The sequence below is a fragment of the Eretmochelys imbricata genome, chromosome 3 (assembly GCF_965152235.1).
Source record: "Eretmochelys imbricata isolate rEreImb1 chromosome 3, rEreImb1.hap1, whole genome shotgun sequence".
NCBI classification, from domain to species: Eukaryota; Metazoa; Chordata; order Testudines; family Cheloniidae; genus Eretmochelys; species Eretmochelys imbricata.
The window spans coordinates 60063486-60082594 of record NC_135574.1 but is presented as its reverse complement, the minus strand read 5'-3'; the positions used below and the strand labels follow the sequence as shown (position 1 = coordinate 60082594).

Sequence of the window (19109 nt, the reverse complement as noted above, 5' to 3'; positions counted from 1 at the left end):
TGGATTTTAAAAGATTCTGGTTCTCTCTTTTTCTGCTGGAACATAATCTCTCATTAGTTTCCTAGTTCATCTAAAAGATGGTGGATTCAGAAGTCACTAAGTGTACGTTTTTCAAAAGTGCTGACGTTACTTAGGAGCACAAGTCTCACTGACTTGTCCCCCCTCCCCCCGAAAGGGACTTAGTCACTTAAGTATCAGGGTGTAACCATGTTAGTCTGTATCAACAACAAGGAGTCTGGTGGCACCTTAAAGACTAACAGATTTGAGCATAAGCTTTCATGGGTAAAAACCCCACTTCTTCAGATGCATGGAGTAAAAATTACAGATACAGACATAAATATACTGACACATGAAGGGAAGGGAGTTACTTCACAAGTGGAGAACCCAGGGTTGACAGGGCCAATTCGATCAGAGTGGATGTAGTCCACTCCCAATAATAGATGAGGAGGTGTCAATTCCAGGAGAGGCAAAGCTGCGTTTGTAATGAGCCAGCCACTCCCAGTCCCTATTCAAGCCCAAATTAATAGTGTTAAATTTGCAAATGAATTTTAGTTCTGCTGTTGCTTTTTGAAGTCTGTTTCTGAAGTTTTTTTGTTCAAGTATAGCTACTTTCAAATCTGTTACAGAATGTGCAGGAAGATTGAAGTGTTCTCCTACTGGCTTTTGTATGTTACCATTCCTGATGTCCGATTTGTGTCCATTTATTCTTTTACAAAAGAACTGTCCGGTTTGGCCAATGTACATGGCAGAGGGGCATTGCTGGCACATGATGGCATAAATAACGTTAGTAGATGTGCAGGTGAACGAGCCCCTGATGGTGTGGCTGATGTGGTTGGGTCCTCTGATAGTGTCGCTAGAGTAGATATGGGGACAGAGTAGGCAACGAGATTTGCTACAGAGATTGGTTCCTGGGTTAGTGTTTCTGTGGTGTGGTGTATAGTTGCTGGTGCCACCGAACTCTCTGTTGTTTTAGTCACTTAAGTCAAGTTTAGGTTTTTAAAAGTGCGCATGTTCTGATGCAAATGTAAAAGTCTTCAAGACTTCCTCAAACTCCGCTGTCCTTTCTATGCAAGGTGAGCACTATGGACACCCAGCAATGTTGTTCTCTCTCTTTAGGAATCTTTGAGTAAGGACCAGATGTAGAGATGGTCATTTCCTGGTTCAGGGGAAGGGTCAATAATATTTTGGGTCTGAATTTCAAGGCTGTTCAGGATGACATTATTCTGGTGAAAAACTGTGCAAGGCAACTTGTAGGAAAGGGTGTGCAAATGTCCTATTCTTCTTGCCTAACATATTAGCAACAGGATTTAAGAATAGAAGTTGCTGGGAGAACATTCATATTTATTAAAAAAAATTCAGCACAAGGTTTAAGTCTCATGTGGGACAGGAGACTAGCTACTTGTCTCAATATATCTACTGCCTTTCAGTAACATGGCAACAATTTCATCAACATGCCATATCCCTAGTCTCTGAATGCTAACTCACGGTTGCTTGGAACAACTGGCACCAAAACCAAGATTAAATAAACTACAGGAATTCCGGCATGACTGGCACAGATTGCTGATAGATTGTGGAGTTTCTTCTTAGCTCAAGTAATCCATTTCCCTGAAAACACTACCTGTGCCTTGCTAGGGATCTCCATAGGTCACAGTTATGCCAGTGTGCAAAAGACTTCTTACTGCTGAATCCTGAACATTTTCCATACTGTGTGTCTGGGACTCATTGGTCAGATGTTATTTTGATCATGAGCAGAAGAAATTCCCTGGCTCTCCCCAAGACTGGGGCTCTGTACTTGAACACTTGTATCATATGGCCGACTGTTTTAAATTTGATAAGTTTTCCTGAGGCTTTTTACCTTTTTAGTAGTGAAAGGACTTATGTAGTGGAAGCTTGCCTGCTTGCCTTCTGGCTTGATCATCTTTTTCCTGGACAGCAGGTCCTTGTCTCCTCAGATAACCAGATCTCTCTTGCTGTATCACTGTCTTGGAAGGCCCATCTGAACAAGGCCTTGGCTCTTTGAAGCAGCTCAGGACTGCTGGAACTAGTCAGGCTTTGGAGGATGGATCTGTCCATTGTTTTAGCCACAAAGCTCTACTATTTGCCACAGGGAAGGTAACCATGACTCCAGAAGTTGATAGAACTGTATCATATACATGACACTTGCCCAATGCTGAGTCCTCACTTTGGATCTCTAGTGACCTGCTAATGATCTGCCCCCCTCTCACGATCACCTGTGTGGTGCATGCCTTATCAACTGAAGCTTACAACAGAAGATTTGACACCTCATATGATCATTTAAGGGATGTCTCCCTTTTTCCATCAATGAAATTCACAAAAAGCGCTTCTCCTTCCATAGGAATTGTCATTCTCTTTGCTACCTCCAATATGATGCCCAGGTGCTCAGTAGGTGTCTTTGCATCTGAAGATCTGAAATAACAGAGCCTTTAATGTTACACTAGGGGGCTGGTTTCTTGTATGGGATATTTCATATTTCATTTATTGTTAATTATTACTATCACATAGAGGGGAAGGGCAGCACCGTGGGGCCCTAAAGACAAGAACAGTATAAGGTCCAAACACTTCCTGGAATTCCAGAATACCTGCCATCCTTGACAAGTATGGATATGTTTATGTGGAGTTTGACACACTGGACACTGGGCGTCTGGACTGACATACTAAACTTTCATCCTTATTTTCATTTCCTCCTCTCTGTTCTTCCACTGACCAATGTCACCCATGTAAACCTGGCAATGAGATGGCCACTTCTTTCTCTAACAATAGATGAAGACCTGCTAGTGCTATACGGGAACAGGAGCAAGGCTAGTAAGACCCAGGTATTTTCGGAAAGTGGAGAGAAGAAATTTGAGACAGTCTTCCATGGAGATACATACAAATACATAGTTAAAGCAAGTACAGAGGGAATGTTCAAAACCACAGCTTTTCCCTATGGAAGCCCAGTCAGTACTATGACTTTCATGCGCCGAACAAAATCTCGAAGATCCAAGGAAAAGAAAAAAGGTTTGATTAAATATTTACTCAGCAGGATAAACTCTAGTTGGCTATATCCCTAAATCTAAATTATGACTACAAGGTTGAAAAAGACAGATGAACTGTAGATACAAGCTAGACTGTAATAAAACCTGTAATAATCTACTGAAAATAAAATTCACAAGAATTTTTATCTTGAAATATATGAAGTTGTTCGAAAACTAAATGTGGTTTCAGATAATGAAGTAATAATTAGAGCTGGCTGGGAATTTTTTTTATCCGCCCTGAAAAAAAAATCAATTAATTTTTTTACGTTCTAATTGAAAAACTGGCTGCTGAAAACAAAATTTTTAAAGTTTTCAGGGTTTTTTTTTTTTTAAATAAATGAAAATAAATTTTGGGATGTCAAAAATTTACATTTCCGATGGAAATTTGTTCTGTCAAAATAGTCATTAAAAAATAGCAGGTGGAAGTTTTTCGACCATGTCTAATACGATTTCTGGTGAAAAGGAATATCCAGATTTCATTTCATATATAAAGGTGGTGATTCCTGAACTACTGAATGTATATTAAGAGATTATCCTTTACAAATGTCAAAGTCTTAACATCCAGCAAAGCACACGCTTAACTTTAGCAAAGTACATGCTTAACTTGAGTAGTCCCACTGACCCATGCTTAAGTTCTTTGTAGTATAGGGCCTTACTGCATATATCGTGGAAATACTGAACCATTATAATTTGTCAACATTTACATGAAGGCCTTACACAAGAATGACTATTCCATAAGGAGGGAAACCTTATTTTCCCCAGAACTTAGCTTTGCAACATAGTCAAAAAGAGTAAAAAGATTAGGAGGGGAAAACAGAGCTTATTCATAAAGGGAATATCTGCAGCCTTATGATTCCCCAAATTAAGTCACTATAAAAAAAAAAAAGTCCTACCTCCTCTGGGACATGAAATATGCAAACTGCTCGCGAGACAAAAGAAAAGGAAAAATATTCTAAAGAGGGAGGAAGAGGATGAATTGGGTGCAGATACGGAGGATAACCAGTAACCAAAACAATAATTTACTCTCTTGCTGAGCTTGCTATTTTCATCTTGTTGAACTGAGCTGATGATAAAGTGTTAAAAGGTATAGGTATAAAAGTGTTACTAGTATCATCCTTGTCAGGTGTGACTGCAACCCCTCTCAGAGGAAGATGCACACCAACAGTCATTATTACAACTAGGAAAATCTATGATCATGTAATTGTGACTATACTACAACAATCTAATGAATTTTAAATTTTCCTCCAGGGTAAGAATACATTATATTGAAATAAGTCAATCCCTGCTAATGGTGGATAGATTATTTATATGACCAAAGTTCTTTACTTCTCCAGACATTACCAATCAATATCAAGGACAGCTATATACATATCTCAGATTTTTATATTAGTTGCTGTCTGTGGGGAAAAGGGATCTAGTATAACTTACTGTTACAAATATTTATATACACACACAAGAAAACTTTACTACATTTAAAGAAAATAATCAAAAATTAAGCTTTGAACCATTTCTAAACAAAAACCCAACTTCTTTATGAAGAATTTCTGCAAGGGGAAAGAAAGTAAGTACTGACCTTCAAGACGTATCTTGATAAAATCAAGGCAAAACTGTAAAAGATACAACTATATTAGTATTATATATTGCTGGAATTCCATAACCCATGCTTCCGCCAAAATAAGCCCCCCAAAAGCCTTCATAGTAAGTTAGTTAGTTAGTCATATTAGTTAAAACCCCAACTTTTAAAAACCAAGTTTTAAGAAAGCTGACTTCAAGACTGAATGCAGTATATATTTAAACCAAATTTAAAGAAATTAGCATCTTCCATATATGTCAATGTCCATGTTTGTCAGCCTGATTGTTGAACATATACAGGATTTCTCTCTGTATTTACTTTGGCTTTCATTTAAAAGGTTTAAAATACCCTGAAAAAACACACACGTGACTTTTGCCTTCTAACCAAAGAGATCATTATTGCTACTTACTAATATTCCAAAATGACAACCTAATTTGAAAAGGGGACTGATAAAGCAGAAGTGTACTTACAATCACAGGTTCCACAACCATTCTTCGAAGGGTTCCTATTCGTATACTTCGACAGTGTAGAATGACGCTTTCCCAGGAGTTTTGGTAATTTATAGGTACAGCATCAGTTACTTCTTGAGAAGTAACTTTACGACGTTTTACTGGTGTGTTAGATACAATGTTGCCAAACTGCAAAGTAATTTTCAAGCATCAGAATTTCTCATTACTATTTGCTGTTAATGCAGAAACCCATTAAATTGTAACAACTTAATTTTCACCCATTTTTGCATAGATAAATAGGACTACATAATATTGATACCAACTGTATAAAGGCTGTTATTCCCCCAAGAATTTCCGGTGACATCAAAATCAGGAAAACAAAGTTTAAGTATTTTGTTAATGCAACCAGATTACAGATGCAACTATTAGTGCTGTTTGTGTACATTTTGCCACAATTATGAATTGTTTTAGTGCTTTTGGAGTTGCCAAAAAACAACATAATTACACTAATGCATTGAAGTGTGGTGCTGCTTGACATGCTCAAGACGGCTTCTCTCCTTCCTCAAAATGTTCTTTTTGGTTTTATTAGTATATTCTTTGGGGGACTGAAAGTGCAGAACTATTATTCTTGAAGTACAGCACATGAGAATGTTACCAGAATCACAACATTCCAGAAGAGAGATCATGCGTAACCATGGACACCCTCAGGGGACCTCTGTCGGAGGGCTGTTAGATTTTTAGGGCAGATTCCAGAATGAAGAACCTGAGCACTGATAGAAGGCATTTGGAGATTGGCTTCAACTCAAAGAATATAGTGAACCTGAAGTGATGCATTAGCTCAAGAGATGTGTCTGCTTTGATTTTCAAGAAGAACAATTCTAGAATATTGTTTTTAGAAGGAAAGCTGATCATTAATTGTCAGACAAGGATTTCAATCTTAACGATACACATTTTTACTTTGTTCTATTCTTTTGAACAGTTTTCTGTGTTCATCTCATGTTTAGTGTTGATATTCTCTTTTCATGAAAAACTTGTGCTAAGGCTTGATTTTAGTTATAACCAATGACTATATTGCTGTAAAAAGGTACTAAGAGCTTGAAAAATAACTACCTAAGCTAAGTTACTAATCAATCTGTCAATATCCTGGGATCAACTCTGCTATGTCAACACCACAAGCATTGTAACAGACACAGTTAATGGTAGTTTCCTTCTGTCATGGCTAAAGCTGTAGGTATGTTCTATGCTGATGATATTTCAGCCCACATCTCATTTTGCCTACGATTTTCTGTCTTTATTTCACTCACTCTAAAGAGTTCAGTAAAACTCAGATGTTAACAGTTCGTTCTTTAAAGTTAGTGAAAAGGAATATGAGGCGGTACAGCATAAAACAGTGGGGAGGTTTTCAAAAGGCTCAAATAGCTCTTAGTGCCTAACTTCCAATGAGTTTCAATGAAGTGTTTTCAATTATTTCCTTATGTAATTTCAGAAGAGTATTAGAAGAACTGAAATGGAAAAATTGTATTCCTGGCCCTAACTTCAGGCCCTGCCATCTTAAAAGTTAATCAAACTGAGCATATTATGTAGCCTAGTAAATTTCAGCAAAGGAGTGCTGACTTCTTGAACATGAATGTAATATGCTGAAATCTATACCACTAGTTGAGTGTTCTAAACAACAGGGCTTCGGAGCTGTGCTCCTGCTCCGCTCCAGCTCCAGGCAAAAACCTGCAGCTCCACTGCTCTGGAGCTGCTCCGTGCTCCAGCTCCGGGCTCCGCTAAACAACAAATACTTTCAGCATGTCAAACTTGGATCCAACATCCTGTATAGTATCAAGTACACTTGGAGTATGTCAACACTGTAACTAAACACCCATGCCTGCCCTGTGTCAGATGATTTGGGCTCATGGGGGTTGGGCTATGGGGCTATAAAACCGCAGTGGAGACTTTCGGGGGGACACCACAAAGGGGGAGGGTTCCCATAGCCTGGGCTCCAGCCCAAGCCCAAATGTCTACACCACAATTTTACAGCCCTGCAGCCCCAGGCAGCTGACATGGGCCAGCTGCGGGTGTTTAATTGCAGTATAGTCATACACCTGCTGGACCTAATTCACAATAATTCAAATGTACAAGTGACCCAAAAGAACTTTAAGCAGCACCATCATCAATTGAATACCAACTGTTATAGGGAATTTATTTATTATTTTTTAAAAGGATCACTGTCAAGGTTGTTAAGTCTTTAAATTAACATACCGTGAAAGCTGTCCCCTTTGACAGCACTAAAGGAGTCTGCTCATGGTGCATTTTTTGTCTTTGTTTATCCAATTCTTGCAGTGGTGCTCAACTAAAAAACAAAAATCCCCACCATGAAATCCTTAAAGTAAGTGCTATTAGTTGGGACAGTTGTCAAAGTATTTAATTTTAAGGACCATCATCCTTGCCCAGTGTCCCTTTATGTTTAAAAAATTTAATGCTAAAAATTATCCTTCCATTAATGCATACAAATATCATACACCACTTCACATCCCACAATGGAAGACCAGGTCCCTAATTATATAGAAAGATAATCTGTTCAGCATTAAATACAAAGAACAGCGTATGTTGAGAATGTATGATTTTTTTAAACACATCCCTAAATGCATAACCATCTACATATATTGAACAAGTTTCCTTAGGCTTCCAATGTTGTATGAATGAGGAGAATACTTGACCAACTGTCCAAGGTGAAAAATAATCAAATAAAGCCCACTTCTGGTCAGATACACCTTTACATTTCTCATTCGCTATCTGAAATTTTATACACAGAGGTTTATTTAAAAAAAAAAAAATAAAAAAAATATTTTTTTTAACTGAGTACCTGATCTTTCATTCTTGCTTTTCTTGGTAATGTGATGGCAATTTCTGTGTCTGTTGCAACACTACTTAGTCTCTGTTCTATTCCAGAAGTATTTTCCTTTAATGCTGCTTCCACCTTTCCTGTGGAAGGCGCTGGGGACGAACAGGCTGAATCTGCGGGTCGAGGTGATGTGCTTTCCATTCTGTTAGTGCTGCCACTGTTGTCGTCGTCATCCTCCTCGTCATCACTGGACAAAATAACTAGGAAGCAAATATTAAATACAAAATACAATGCTTGATGCATGTAATAATTTTTTTAAATGACTATTTAGTGGCTTTTCTCTTTTTGGATAGCTAAAACACAGAATATCAAATGTAATCTGCATCAATTTCTTCAACATATTTTCTTTATTAATATTTACTTTGCCACCATCAGTGGACGTGGAAATACCAACTTCATGGTTCAGACAAATAAACCTGTTCAGTAAGGAATTAGCAGTGATCAATACGAGTTAAGCCCAATTTAATTCTCTTTTGACAGAAGGGTTCATTCTTAAAAGGCAATGGAGCCCTGGCAAATATTTTTAAAAAAATTCAGAGCACAGCTCAAGGTACTTAAATTTGAGAGGCAGCATGATACACTAGACTAAACATGGGACTGAAACCAGAAACTCTGGAAATTCTAATTCTGGCACTGCTGTGTGGCTGTAAGCAAGCTGCTTAACCTCTCTCTCTGTGCTATTATCCCCTATGGACCTGTAGGCCATTCAGCAAGTCCCTACTTCTACTTTTTGCTTGGTATAAATGGAGGTGGTGAGGGGGTGACATGGCAAGTGCAAGAGCAAGGGAAGAGTTGTGAAGGGTTTTGAAGGTGAGTGTAAGTTTGAATCATATGTGGAAGCATTCAATGGGATTAATTCAAAGGTTCGGGGGGTGGACATGGTTAGAGCAATGGATAAGGAACATTGTCTTCATAGGTACATTTTACACTGGACTACAGTGTAGTGATGTAATCATTGAGGAGGACAAAGTAAATATTAAGAGGCTGCTGCAGTCCAGACATGAGCTGAGTATTTGGACGAGAGAACTTCAACCATGTAGATTAAAAGAAAAAGGGTTGATTTTAGAAATGTTACGCAGAAAGAAACAGCAAAATGTGACATGACTTGGATGTGAGGGGCAAAGGAGAGGGAGAAGCCAAAAAACCACCTTCCCTTTTTCAAGGTTGAGTAATGCATCCTCAGCAGGAATAGTCTTTAGAAATTAAGAATCAATCAGCAGCAGCATGTATTGCATTTTTAAATATATTAAGAAATTACTAATACTTTGTTTTACCAATCCAGATTTTCCTCATTCAGCATATTTTATTGTATTCATAAAGGGAGTACCTCTAAAACACAGAAGAATGCAAAGTTAAAAACAAAAAAAGACGACCAGCAAAAGATTCCAAATAGTTGGCAGGAGACAAATGGAACCAAATATTTTTCATTCTTATAGGATATTCTTGGGTATTTGGCAAGTTCAAGTCATATCTAGCTATATAAAACCATACTTACTTGGATCATTTAGTTCAGATGGTCTTGTACTCCTCTGTCTTAAGTTTCCTGAACTTTTAGGAATTTTTGTCCCAGTTAAGAGACCAACTTTTCCATTCGGTCGCGACATAGAATGTCCTACAATATCACGACTCGGTATGATATCAACTGGACCCTTCCCACCAGCAGAGCCATAGAACTTCTGTGTGTTCAATCCTGTACCTGGAGATTTTTGCCCTGTTGAATTCTGATGTATTGAAGATCGCAATAAAGGTCTCAGAGATTCGCTTAAGATCACAGTTTGTTTGGAGCGTCTTTGCAAATCCTTACAGAAAACATTTCCATAACTTTGGCATTTGGTCTGATTTTCATTTGTCTTCTCACAGCCTGGGCAAAATGTGGAATAATCAGTTGGCTCCAAATCCTTGAATATATATATAAAAAAAAAAAGGCAGTAAGTACAACACATGTGGTTTCAGCATTTATAGAAAAAGGTACAACAGAGACCCAGATTTTAATCTTGCTATTGAAAGGTATATTTAAAAGAAACAATCACTCAGACCTATGTTATGTTATGTTAGCAATACCACAAAGAATGCAAGCCTAAAGCAAGCATTAAAGGGTAGTTTGACTTTTTTGTTTTGCTTTTTAAGTGGGAGTCAAATGTCTACACTGCAACTAGACACCCATGGCTGTCCCATTCCAGCCAAATTGGGCTCGCAGGGCTCTGGCTGTAAGCCATTTTCATTGCAGTTTAGACTTCCAGGCTTGGGCTGGAGCCCGAGGTCTGAGACTCTCCCTCCTCGCAGCCCAGAATTCTACACAGCAATGAGACATGAACTCATAGCTTTCAACAATAATTGTCTTTCAGATGACCCAAAGTAGAAGGTGTCAGTTTCTCTTTTATGTGATGTCTCAGCATGTGCTATGCTGATGATACACCCACCACTGAACCTTGCTAGAATTAGGCTCTCTTTGAAAGCAACAGGCTATTTAAGTAGATGGTACTTTTGCCTTATTTTTATTGTGCATTTGTTTTATATCCTGAATAGCACAAAGTAAATTAAAACTTAGCACAAATCCACACAATATACTAAATCTTAACATTTATGTATCTTTGACTCATGTGCCCTCTACTCATTAATATAATTTCCTCCAACAGTTATTCTAGTATTTCAAGCCCCTGAGATGTTTTAGGGGCGTATGTGTGGGGGAGGAGGAGGAGGAAATAATTCCTTCTGCCTAAAACACACCACTTGCTTATTTTTGGATAGACAATATTCAGTCCCGATTTAACATCTTCTCTATTAATAAAAAGCATCGAGACATTTATGTCAGATATTTCATGGCATTGCAGCAGGCTCAAAATGAACTCTAGCTCCATTTGGAAAGGGAAATCCCTAGCTTTCCAAAGAGATTCCACACTTATTCTAACCCAGAAAAGAGCTGACAAACTAACTTTTCTATATATAAAAGCATCACAATATTATTTTAAAACATTTGAGGATTTTATTATTACTCCCTCTGAACCTGCGCAGTAGGATTCATGCAAACTAAGGCACCTGACTCAAAAGACAGATTCCCCCTGCCACACACTTTTTTTTTTTTCATTCTTTAAACGTCTCTGGCATATACAGTACACACAATGGTATCATGTGGCATAGCACTCTAGCTCCACTCACATAGAATGAGCTGCAAAGTCTGGGTCAGGATTTCACTCAATGGGAGTTTTGCCATTGTCCTCACTGAGGTCAGGACTTTACCTTCTCTCTTTTTATGCTCAGCCATGTAGCCATTTGACATTTTAAATTTGTCGCAGGAACAGAATTGTCTCCAATAATAAATTATTCACCATATTTAGCAGTTAATATGGAGTCTTGCAATTGAAACAGAAATAGAAAACAAGAGTAATACCTTTGTTTAAACGGCTCACTAGCTTTCAGAGTATATACAATATTCGACATAACTACATTACACACATTATGTAGTGAATATACTGAAATGCACATACATTATGTATATCCCCCAGTACATTCATTTGACTAGAAGACAGAAAAATGCCAAAAGGTCCAAGGATGAAAAAATTATATATGTTTGTGACATATGATAGAAAATCAATTTACTGCAAGTAGAAGTTTCAGGTCTTTAGCATGAAATTGTGCTATTTTCTCATTTTGTGTGCAAGGAGGCTCTTCTAAATTTATTTTACATTCTAGTTTTTCTCCAATCATTGGATATTTTTGTACTGAAAACAGCTTCAACTTCCCCTGACCGGAACAAAACCCAACATGGCAGTTTTACTTCTCTATGCACAATACTTATTACCAATATATCAGCAGGAATAGATAGTTGAGTGCTTGTACCTCTTATGCCAAGTTACCACAAATGATGCTCTTACAGAACCATTTGGTATATATTATGAGTGAGTTTGTAGCTTGAAAGAATAAATATTTGAAAAATGTCAACAAGTAAAGCAAATTAAAAGTTCTCTTAAGCCTTTTAGATTTAACAGGTCACATTAAAAACAACAAGACTTTACAAATAAATTTAACCTAAGTAGGTAAGAGAAAGTAAAAGGGAACATTAACTCTCCCATCCAAAAGGAAAGTTTAACAAAAAGTCAGAATTTTTTTTTCCCCCAACGGCAACAAAAAGCGGTTACCTATCTTTCGTAACTGTTGCTCTTTGAGAGGTGTTGCTTATGTCCATTCCATGCTAGGTGGGTGCACGCCCACATCCATGGCCGCTGGAGACTTTTGCCTTAGTGTTGCCTACAGGGATGGCTGTGGCGCCCTCTGGAGAGCCATGCTCATGGCGCAGTATAACAGGCGCTGTCAGCCCTATGCCCTCTCAGTTCTTTCTTGCTGACAACTCCGACAGAGGTGCAGAAGGGCAAGTAATGGAATGGACATGAACAACCCATCTCTAAGAACAGTTATGAAAGATAAGTAACCATTTTTTCTTCTTCAAGTGCTTACTCATGTCGATTCCATTCTAGGCGACTCAAGCAGACTCCTTGGAGGCCAGCTCAGAGTTCACAATCTTGCAGCTTGCAGCACTGTTCTACCAAAGCTAGCATCATCCCAAGCTTGCTGGGTGAGATGCGAACGTGTGGACTGATGACCAGGTAGCAGCCCGACAGATCTCTTGGATCAGCACCCACGCTAGGAAGGCTGCCGAGAATGCCTGTGCCCTAGCCGAATGATCTGTCACGATCGCCGGCAGGGGCACCATTGCCAACTTATAACAGTAACGGATGCAGGCCATGATCCAAGATGAAATTCTTTGGGTAGACACTGGGTAACCTTTCAGAACGGTTTGGTCCTATCCATATAGGAGGCCAGCACCCGTCTGAGATCCAGGGTATGCAGTCTGCGTTCCTTGTTCAGCACAAGGGGCTTTGGACAGAAGACCATTAAGTACACTTCCTGACCCATACGAAACTGGGCGATGACTTTGGGCAAGAAGGCCAGGTACGGACGCAGCTGGACTTTGTCCTCGTAGAAGACTGCATAGGGTGGCTCCAAAGTGAGCGCCCTGATCTCAGACACACAGAGGGCCAAAGTTATGGCAACCAAGAAATAAACTTTCCAAGAGAGAAGCAGGAGGGAGCATGAAGCCAGGGGCTCAAAGGGAGGGCCCATGAGACTTGACAACACAAGATTCAGGCCTCAGGGAGGACAGGGTCTCCGACGTGCAGGTAGAGGTGCTCCAGGCCTTTTAAGAATCGCACCATCATAGGATGGGCAAAGATCGACCTGCCTTGAAACAGAGAGTGGAACACTGAAATGGCCACCAGGTGGACTCTAACCCAAGAGAGACACAGGCCCTAGGGTGCAGTAAATAGTCCAGGACATGGTGCAGCGGGGCCTCCAAGGCCCGAAGTGGTCAATCCGAGGCCCAACACATGAATCATTTCCACTTTGCCAGGTAAGTCACCCTGGTGAAAGGCTTCCTACTGCTCAACAAAACCTGTTGGACCCCAGCAGAGCATGCTTGCTCATCCACATTCAGCCATGCAGTAGCCATGCTGTCAGGTGCAGCGCTGCCAGGTTCAGCTGCAGTAGTGTGCCGTGGTTCTAGGACAACAGATCCACCTGAAGAGGTAGCTGCAGCGGGGTGGATGCCAAAAGACTGAGTAACATGCCGAACCAGCATTGGTGAGGCCACCCCAGGCTGTGAGGATGATGTTCATCCTCTTCTGCTTCACTTTTATCAGGACCCTGTGAATTAGGGACACCGGCAGGAAGGCATACATCAGTGCTCCCTACCATGTATCAAGAAGGCATCTGACAGGGATCCCTTGTCCCTGCCCTGCAGGGAACAGAACACTTGGTACTTCCTGGAAGCAAACAGGTCTTCTGCCTGGAAGCAAACAGGTCCACTTGGGGACTCCCCCACCTGCGGAAGATCAGGCTGACCACCTCCGGATAGAGCGACCGTTCATGGTGAGATGAGAAGGCTCTGCTGAGGCGATCTGCCATGACGTTCTTGGCACCAGGTAAGTGGGCCGCCATCAGATGAACGGCATGCTGCACACAAAAGGCTGAGGGCCTCCTGACAAAGGGCCGAAGACCTGGCCCCACCCTGCCTTTTGATGTAATACATCACAGCGGTATTGTCTGTCAGGACTGCACTACCTTGCCTTTTAGTGGGGCAAGGAGGCCTGGCAGGCCAGACAAATTGCTCTGAGCTCCTGGACGTGGATATGAAGGGTTAGGTCGTCCCAGAGCCAGCGGCCCTGGGTGCTGAGCTCTCCCAGATGGGCTCCCCATCCAGATCCGAGGCATCAGATACCAGAGTCAGCGACGGGGATTCCCTGCATCACCAATCGGGGATCTAGCCACCAGTTAAAGGGAAGAAAGGACACAGTCCGGTACCCTGACCACCCATTTCAGGGTGTGTCTGTTGGAAACATAGGCCGAGGCGAGCTACGCTTGTAGGGGCCATAGGTGGAGCCAAGCATGGCTAATCACATTATGTGCATGCGGCCATATGACCCACCAGCCATAGGCAGGCCTAGGCCGCAGAAAGCAGGTGGTTCTTCATATGGGAGATCAGGTCCGACATGGCCCAAAAGCATGCTTCCGGTAGGAAGGCCCTGGCCCACATGAAGTCTAAAACATCTCCAATGAGCTCTATGTGCTCGACTGGCACTAACATGGACTTTTCTATATTTATTAACAGGCCCAGATCACAGCAAGTGGAACACACAAGATCGAGGCTGTCCCACACTTGATCCGGAGACCTGCCTTTGATGAGCCAGTGGTCGAGGTACGGAAACAGGTGGACCCCCCGCCCCCAACACGTGAGGTAAGCCGCTACCGGCACCATGCACTTTATGAACATCTTGGGGGCCAAAGGGCAGCACCATGAACTGGAAATGGTGCGCTCCCACCACAAAAGGGAGGAAGTGCCTGTGCCCCTGGAATATAGAAATATGGAAGTAAGCATCCTTTAAGTCGAGAGCAGCCTACCAGTCTCCCAGAACCAGGGAGGGGATGGAGAAGGCCCGGGAGACCATGTAAAACTTCAATTTCTGGAGAGAGTTGTTGGGGTGGCGCAGGTCCAGGATAGGCAGGAGGCCCCCTTTGGCTTTTAGGAGTAGGAAGTACCGAGAATAAACCCCTTTCCTTTCATGTCCCAAGGAACTTCCTCCATGGCCCCCAGACGCAGAAGGCTGTCGACTTCCTGAACAAGGAGTTCCTCGTGACAAGGGTCCCTAATGAGGGACAAGGAAGTGAACGGGCAGGAAGGAGGGGCAGCCAAAAATTGCAGAGTATAGCCCCAAGCTATTATGTCCAGGACTCAATGGTCCGACGTACCCCTCAACCAGGTCAAGTGGTATTGGAAGAGGCGGTTGATGAAAGGTGGCGGATCCGGGAAATTGACCTGGGCATCGCTCTCGACTGCTCCATCAATATGGGCGCTTCTGCCCTGTTGTATGTTTAGCCTGGCTAGGCTGCATGGGTGAGCAGGAGGCAAAAGGGTGGAGACGACCAAAGGTGGTGTCCCTACCCCTTCTCCTGGTACGTCCAGAAAGAGGTTGCCAAGACCTTGGCGGTGGAGGCGGCCGGAATGTCTTACGCACTGACTGTGGCGTGTGGATGTCCAGGGAACAGAGGTTTGCTTTGGTGTCCTTTACTCCATGCAGCCTCACATCCGTTTGATCAGAAAACAGACCGTGTTCATCCAAGGGAAGGTCCTGAATGGAAGTTTGCATCTCCTGGGGGAGTCCAGCGGTTTGAATCCAGAAGCTGCACCTCATCCCCACTGCAGATGCCACCACTCTGGGTCCACTGCATCCCATATCATTTGCACAGCGCAGCAGGCTGCTGAGGCGTCCTCCTGCATGAGAGTGCCAAACTCCTGGGCCTGCTCCTGCAGGAGGGACTCCTTAAATTTATGGAGAGTGTCCCATAAATTAAAGTTATAGCGGCCCAGGAGGACCTGGTGGTTTGCCACCTGAAACTGTAGACTTGCTGTTGAATAAATTTTTCTTCCGAACAAGTTCAGCCGCTTGGCCTCCTTGTTTTTTGGGGTGGAACTGAAGTGCACCTGCTTCTCCTTTTCATTGGCCTCTAAGACCACCAACAAGCCAGGGTGGGGGAGAGGTATAAAGATATTCAAAACTTTTGGCAGGAACAAAGTTCTTGTTCTCAGCTCATTTTGATGTACGAGGGATGGAGAAGGACATCTGCCAAATAGCTCTGGCAATTTTGAGAACCCCTTCATGCACTAGCAGCGCTATATGAGCGGGGGTTGAGGCTGACAGAACAGTGTCCTCCTATTCAGCCATCTCTTCCACTTGTAAGCCCAGGTTGTCGGCTACCCACCGAAGCAAGGCCTGGTGGTCCTTAAAGTGATCAGGCACGCTCGTGCTGCATGGGCCCGCGACTGCTTCATCAGGACGACGAGGATGGCTGTATGGGTGGAGGGGGGACCTATTCCTCCTCCTTCATTGGGGAGGATGGCTTGGGGGTAGGCACAGGCTCTTTAAGTTCGGCCACTGGGTGTTCCTCCGGTGCCGGGCCCAGCGCCAACAATGCCAGCAGCTGCTGCTCCACAGCAGCAACCGCCAACGAGTGAATCAAGAGGGGCATTGCCATGACTAGAACACCCCAGGCGTTCCAACATTGCCACTGAGCAGACCACAGACTAGCTGGCACCAATGTTGGCTCCAATGCCCAGTCCCACTGCTGAGGCCGGGGTGACGGGCTGAAGCAGCCCTCGGTACCAGAGAAGCCCCCTTCCAGAGACCACAGAGGCTTACGAGGCCTGGGTCCGCCTACAGACCACTGAAACCAGACACTGTGCCCAGCCCAAGGAGACTGGTGCCGATGGTGCGGTGAGTAGGTGCAGTACTGAGGAGGCGGGAAGGAGATCATTACCACGATGCCCGTGACCTGGAATGGCGCCAGGACGATGATCTTTGGGATGGTGACCAGCATCAGTAATATGGGGACCGGCGCCTCCCTCCCAGTGAGCTTCATTGAGACGAGGTGACCATGACTGCAGAGCCGGCGACCGATGGTAAGCCCTTGCCGATCTCGACGATGGCATTGGCGACTGACTGTGCTGAGGTGGAGAGCATGCCTTGTCTCAAGGGATCAGCAGCGCTCCTCTGCTCACTGAGGAGCCTTATCGACCAACTTGCCCTCTTGGGGAGCCTTAGACAAAGCCTGCAACACTTGTGGTGCTAGTTGCGCGGGCAGAGGCCTGTGCTCCTTTGACACCTGGGCCTTCAAAGGCGTCCGTGCCGGCAGGGGAGTAGGTCCAGTCTCGCTCGCAGGAGACAAAGGACCTTTTGTCAGCGGACTGTCCTGACCGGGGAGGGCCAACTGTGGGGCTTTGGTGTAGGCAGGTAGCTCGGGGCCAGCTCCTTGCTCACAGCCTTCTTTGCTGATGCCTAGGAACCATACTACTCGGCCCTTGTTTTTTTTTGGCACCAGCAACGTGGAGCGGTGCCAGGAGGGCCCCAGTGCCAATGGCGCACTTGGCCAATGCCGAGGTGCTGGGAGCCTCATGCCGAGATGACTTGAATGCCAGGCGGAAGGCGGACTCCAAGCCTAATGTCTCTCTCCTTCTGCGTGCAAGGCCTAAGGTTCCTACAAATGCGGCACCACTCTAACATGTGCTTCCCCCAGGCACTTGAGACAGATGCTGTGCGGGTCACTAACAGGCATAGGCCTGTTACAGGAGTCGCAAGGCTTAAAGCCCGGAGACCCGGGCACAAAGTCCCTGCTGGGACCTAACTACTAACACTAAACTACCACAATTAACAGGTAATTAACACTAAAGATAACTATATACAAAGCCAAAAGGCACAAGTCCAAAGGAAGTAACTGCAATTCCTTGACGAGCAAGGAAGGCACTCTGACCACCACGGGCAGTAAGACGGAACTGAGAGGGCACAGGGCTGGGGGCACCTGATATACTGCACCATGAGCGCGGCACTCCAGAGGGCATGACAGCCAGCCCTATGGGTACTGCTAAGGCAAAAGTCTCCGATGGCCATGACGTGGGAGCACACACACCTGGAATGGAATCAACATGAGCAAGCACTCAAAAAAGAACAGATTAATTTTTATTATATTACAGATCAATATCTATGGAAAATTACCATCTCAAGGAAGGCATTATCTATCTTATTAATAACTTTTATTCTCTACTGTCTGAAACACTAAAAAGTAACTCTTGTTTACCAGATTCCTTTTGTTTTAAAATACTAACACACTGAAATATTACTATTATTTAATATGGAACACAAACAAGTATTGTAAATTACTGGCATTTTCGGGTTTGTCAAAATGTAACTGATGTTAAAGTATGGGAAAGGATTTAAATAATTTAGACTATGACCTCTCATCAGAAAGAGGAGCTTACTTACTTGTAACTGGAGGTTCTTCGAGATCCCTGGTCTCTATCTCTATTCCACTGAGAATTATACGCATGCAACATGCATTTGGAGCTGGAGATTTTGAAAGTAGTAGTGTTGTTTGGCCCAAGCATGTAGTCCGCCTCATGGTTTCATCCAAAGCGATAAAGGGCGGGGTGAATGGACCGCACCCTCAGTTCCTTCTGTACCATGAACCAAGGGGAAGGAAGGTGGGATCACAATATAGATAAGGACCACACATCTCGAAGGATCTCCAGTTACATGTAAGTAACCGCTTCTTCTTTGAGTTATTGTTAATCACCCTCAGTGGAATATAATAAAGACAAACATTACCTAGTTAGGAGGAAGGTGGAAGGAAGATGACAGAACGGTGCAGCAGAGAACAGCCACACCAAATGAGGCATCTGTCGCAGAGTCTTGCACCAAGCCGTAATGGAAAGAAATGGTATGTACTGAACTCCATGTGGCCGCCCTACATATGTCTGTAAGCAGCACGTTGCTAAGCGTGGCCATAGTGGATGTCTGTGCTCTCGTGGAGTGGGCTCATACCCCAAGGGGTGGAGCCAGTCCCGATAATCGATAGAACATAATCGAAACCCACTTAGAAATCTGCTCAGGGGAGATGGCTCGCCCCTTAATCCGCTCCATTACACCAATAAACAGTCTAGGGGACTTCCTGAACGGCCTCATCCTCTGCAGGTAAAAGGCCAGGGACCTCTGGATGTTGAGAAAGCGAAGGCACTGTTCCTCCTCGGAGGAGTGCGGCTTTGGAAAGAAAGCAGGTAAGCG

At 43.2% G+C, this 19109-nt stretch overlaps 1 protein-coding gene across 7 annotated transcripts in view; it reads right to left on the bottom strand.

Moving 5' to 3' along the window:
• SENP6 (SUMO specific peptidase 6) overlaps positions 1 to 19109 on the bottom strand; it is a 164577-nt gene that overhangs the window by 53522 nt on the left and 91946 nt on the right. For 6 of the 7 annotated variants that reach the window (XM_077812718.1, XM_077812712.1, XM_077812714.1 and 3 more), the window contains 4 exons: positions 9443 to 9845; positions 7909 to 8147; positions 5079 to 5246; positions 4609 to 4642 (listed from right to left, as the gene is read on the bottom strand). In XM_077812718.1, coding sequence (XP_077668844.1) covers positions 4609 to 4642; positions 5079 to 5246; positions 7909 to 8147; positions 9443 to 9845 — 844 coding nt within the window. Of the gene's footprint in view, positions 1 to 4608; positions 4643 to 5078; positions 5247 to 7908; positions 8148 to 9442; positions 9846 to 11184; positions 11233 to 19109 lie in introns of those variants that run through there. The other variant, XM_077812717.1, reaches the window with a different exon arrangement.